Below are 4,583 nucleotides of genomic sequence, written 5' to 3'. Positions count from 1 at the left end.
TAATTAATCGATATAATATACCGGTACAATGAAATTTTTCATATGTACCGTAGAACCACCCTTATTTAAATTAGGTGTGGATCCCTATTTTTATTTGTAGATTTTTTTTAAAATAGATCAACTTTTTTTTTTGGGTTACAATAGAGAAAAAACAAAAAGACAAAACAATAGTGAAACTACTCCCGAATGAAGACTATCCCCCGCGAATAAGATACTTCGGACATAGCAGCTCCGTAGAAACCCGAAATAAAACCCAAATCAGACCACCATAACCAGTTGTACTTGTAGCGCCGAGAAGGCTTCCATCAACATCGAGACACACGGTTCCTTCCATATGCTTGGACCAAGCTACTAAACGGGTTAGCTCAGCGGGAGTGGCTACTATTTGATGTTATTAGGTTTATATTTTTATGTGATGTTATTAGATTTTGTTGTTATTATTATGTGATGTGATGGTATTAGATTTGGTTTTCTTATTACGTGTAGATCTTTTAAAAAAAAAATTATTTAAAATTACATTTAAGGATGGGTAGAAGATTTGAAATATTATTAAAGTTGATGAGGACCAATCAGGTAACTTAGTAGTAAGAATTTTTTATATATTGTTATTTTATTTTTATTTTTGACGAAATATTGTTATTTTTATGCAGAAATGCTTGTTTTCACGAAAACGAAAACCACGATTCATTGCAATCAATTAGAGTCAACGATGTGTAACACCATGATCCATTTTTTCCGCCAAATAGGTGACTTATAGCGACCCAAATTGAAACACATGGCCATTCTTAGTTTTCGTTGAAGGACATTTCTTGATAAATAGCATTACTCATTTTTATGTTATGTTATTAGATTTGTTTCTTAGTAATACTATATTGGTAGGATTTTTTTTTTTTTTTTTCAAGTGTTAGGAGATTTCTTTAGCTATATAGACACACACACACACAAAGGGTTGCCATTCAAAAAACACACACAAAGACAAAGGGTATCCAAGTTGGTGTTAGTGAAAAACAATAAGAAAACATAGCAAGTTAATATGAAGAGAAAACATGAAGGATGCGCTGTGGGAATAGACCTTGGAACAACCTATTCGTGCGTTGCAGTGTGGCAAGAACAACACTGTCGAGTTGAGATAATTCACAATGATCAAGGGAACAAAATAACACCTTCTTGTGTTGCTTTCACTGAAGAACAAAGGTTGATTGGTGATGCTGCTAAGAATCAAGCTTCTGTCAACCCTCAAAACACCATATTTGGTAATTTCAAATGTTCACTTCCTTTATGTACTTATGGTTATTTTTGTTTTGCTATGGTTAATCCTGTAGGGATAAAATATTGACTGTTGAGAATTACTAATATTAATTTTTCAGATGCGAAGAGGTTAATTGGTAGGAAGTTTAGCGACCCTATTGTTCAAGATGATTTGTTGTTATGGCCCTTCAAGGTCACTGCTGGTGTCAATGACAAACCCATGATTACAGTCACATACAAGGGTCAGGAGAAGAAGCTTTGTGCAGAAGAAGTGTCGTCTATGGTACTCACTAAGATGCGAGAAATTGCTGAGGCATATTTAGAATCACCGGTTAAAAATGCAGTTGTTACCGTGCCAGCTTACTTTAGTGACTCTCAGAGAAAAGCCACTATAGATGCTGGTGCTATTGCTGGCCTAAATGTTTTGAGGGTAATGAATGAACCTACTGCCGCTGCTGTTGCTTATGGCCTTGACAAGAGAACAAACTGTGTTGAAAAGCGAAATATCTTTGTCTTTGATCTCGGTGGTGGGACTTTTGATGTGTCTCTACTAACGATTAAAGATAACAACTTCCGAGTTAAAGCAACTGCAGGAAACACTCACCTTGGTGGAGAGGACTTTGATAATAGAATGGTTAACTACTTTGTACAAGAGTTCAAGAGAAAGAACAAATTAGACATAAGTGGAAATGCAAAAGCGTTGAGGAGGTTGCGAATAGCTTGCGAGAGGGCTAAAAGATCACTTTCGTTCCTTGTTGTCTCCACAATTGAGTTAGATTCTCTATTTGAAGGCATAGATTTTTGTTCGTCGATCAATCGTGCCAAGTTTGAGGAAATTAATATGGATCTATTCAATGAATGTATGAAGTGCGTTGATAGTTGTCTTACAGATGCTAACATGGACAAGAGTAATGTAGATGATGTCGTCCTTGTTGGTGGGTCTTCTAGGATTCCTAAAGTGCAACAGCTATTACAGGACTTTTTTAAGGGGAAGGAGTTGTGCAAGAGCATTAACCCTGATGAGGCCGTAGCTTATGGGGCAGCTGTTCAGGCTGCTTTGTTGAGTGAAGATGTTAAGAATGTTCCTAAGTTGGTGCTGCAGGATGTTACACCTTTGTCTCTTGGTTTTTTTGCAGTAGGAGATATCATGAATGTGGTGATTCCTAGGAACACTTGCATTCCTGTCAAGAAGACCAAAGTATATGCTACAGCTCAAGATAACCAAACCAGTTCCTTGATTAAGGTTTATGAGGGTGAGAGAACAAGAGCCAGCGACAACAATTTGCTTGGTTCTTTTGTTCTTTCTGGTATTCCGCCAGCTCCCCGTGGCTCCTGTTCTTCAAATGTCTGTTTTTCTATTGATGAAAATGGTATTTTGACAGTTTCTTCAACAATTATCTCTTCTGGTAATTCGAATCAGATTACAATAACGAATTACAAAGAACGGTTGTCAGCTGAAGAAATTAAGAAATTAATTAAAGAAGCTGAGAATTACCGTATTGAAGATTACAAATTCCTAAGGAAGGCCAAAGCAGTCAATGCATTGGATTACTACATTTACAAAATGAAAAATGCTTTAAAGAATGAGGATGTTAATATAAAGCTCTCCTCAGAGGAAATTGAGAAGATTGAATCAGCAATTGCAGTGGCCACAAATTTGCTCAGTGACGATAACCAAAAGGTTGAAGTAGATGTTCTGGAGGATCATCTAAAAGGGCTTGAGAGTAGGATGGAACCAATTATAGCTAAGACTATTTAGTTTTTTATTTTTTTTAAGATTTTAAGTATTGTCTTTCTGTTTAGTATGCGGTGCGATGCGGTTGTGGAGGCTACCGCATCAGCAATACTGCGGCCACAATTGCGGATGCGGATTGCAATTTAAAACCTTGATGTAAACCATGCAACACCTTGCTGAAACCCTGATGTATATGATTATGATTATGTTACAAGCAAACCAAACATGAAAGGGTTCTACTTCAGTCTTCTTCAATGGTTTTAATCTGATGCATAATCAGTTGGTTGATTTCCTTTGCATTATTACTTAATAGCATAATTTTTTTATTTTCAAGATGAGCCATTGTAATGGGATCAAGTAATAGCAGAATTACTTGATCCCATTACAATGGCTCATCTTGAAAATTGTCAAGTAGATTATGATGTTACACTTGATAAATTAAAGAGTGCATATGGTTTATCAGATCAAAAAGATTATAAGGGTATGGTTGAGTTTGTGAATGATGCTACTATTATGACAAATGAGTGCATTATTGAATGTGTTCAGCTACAGAATTTGCTACCATCTTTGAATGAGGATAATCAAAAGATGGCTTGGCAATAACATTGCTCTTGTCATACTTGACATGCTTGAGAAATAGGGAAAAATAAATGGAGAATTTTTTATATTCATAGGAAACTTTGTTTCTTAGGGAAATTTTTATACTCTAAACATCCACTAAACGAGATTAAAACTCTAACCTTCATATTCAATGTGTATAATTCATCGCATAAATAGTATTATCTTATTTCGAAATATGATGTTTGGAAATGATAACTACAAAAGACAGCCACAAATAGACATTGATCTAAATTTTTGCAAAACAAACAAAAAAAAATTAGTTGCTTAATTAGCGTGTGAAAGCGAACGCTAATTTTGGAGGCTAAGTTGCTATTTTTTGGTGGTGTTTCTCAAGCACTTTATCATAAGACCAATTTCAAAGTTTAACGTCGAAAAAGCTTTAAACACGAGAATGATTCATAAACATATCACACTACAACATTTTCGTTCTACGGCAACACGAAATGTAAAAACAACTGTTGTCGTAGGCAGTGAAAACAGTTTTCCGGCCGTGGTGAAATGAGGTGTTGTCTTATCCTTTGGGAACAGTTTTTGTCCCAAACGGCAACAGCATCAGTAAAACTGTATTCCTCCTAGGTACCCTTTCGAGAATAGTTTTCAAATTCACAAAAGCAACTGTTTTAAGTTGTTGCCGGTTTTAAACGGTTGTCATTGGCTCATTTGGAAGTATGGTTTTTTAATCTCAAATATAGGGAATTGGATCTGGTGCAGTCATTTTTCCATCCAGTCGTTTTATAGCCGTCCGATTACAATCGGACGGCTTAAACAAATGCAGTCAATAAATAAGTTTTTAAATCATAACCGTCTGATCTTGATCAGACGGCTGTAGATGGCATGAGTGCATGACTGCACCAAAAAGGTGACTGCACGGAATCCGGGTCCCAAATATAGCCCTTTTAAAAAGGAGGACAAATGAAATAAATATGTAATCTGGCCGGTTATATATGAAGTATATTTGAGATCTAAATGATTCAAGAGG

At 35.8% G+C, this 4,583-nt stretch overlaps 1 protein-coding gene across 1 annotated transcript; it reads left to right on the top strand.

Annotated features, from left to right (window-relative positions):
- The first annotated feature begins 901 nt into the window (after positions 1 to 901).
- LOC123887182 (heat shock cognate 70 kDa protein-like) lies at positions 902 to 3,271 on the top strand. The gene is made up of 2 exons (XM_045936464.1): positions 902 to 1,253; positions 1,368 to 3,271. Exons 1-2 carry the CDS (start codon positions 1,034 to 1,036, stop codon positions 3,005 to 3,007), a joined length of 1,860 nt encoding a protein of 619 aa, XP_045792420.1. The 5' UTR covers positions 902 to 1,033; the 3' UTR covers positions 3,008 to 3,271.
- The last annotated feature ends 1,312 nt before the right edge of the window (positions 3,272 to 4,583 follow it).

The sequence above is a fragment of the Trifolium pratense genome, linkage group LG5 (assembly GCF_020283565.1).
Source record: "Trifolium pratense cultivar HEN17-A07 linkage group LG5, ARS_RC_1.1, whole genome shotgun sequence".
Lineage (NCBI taxonomy): Eukaryota > Viridiplantae > Streptophyta > Magnoliopsida > Fabales > Fabaceae > Trifolium > Trifolium pratense.
Note: the sequence above shows the minus strand (reverse complement) of the source record. Positions and strands in the feature narration are given on the sequence as shown.

Excerpts from the sequence above, each read along its gene's own strand:
- LOC123887182 (XM_045936464.1), top strand. The coding sequence starts at position 1,034 with ATGAAGAGAAAACATGAAGGATGCGCTGTGGGAATAGACCTTGGAACA. Across the intron at positions 1,254-1,367 it reads CCCTCAAAACACCATATTTG|ATGCGAAGAGGTTAATTGGT; the intron begins GTAATTTCAAAT and ends TTAATTTTTCAG.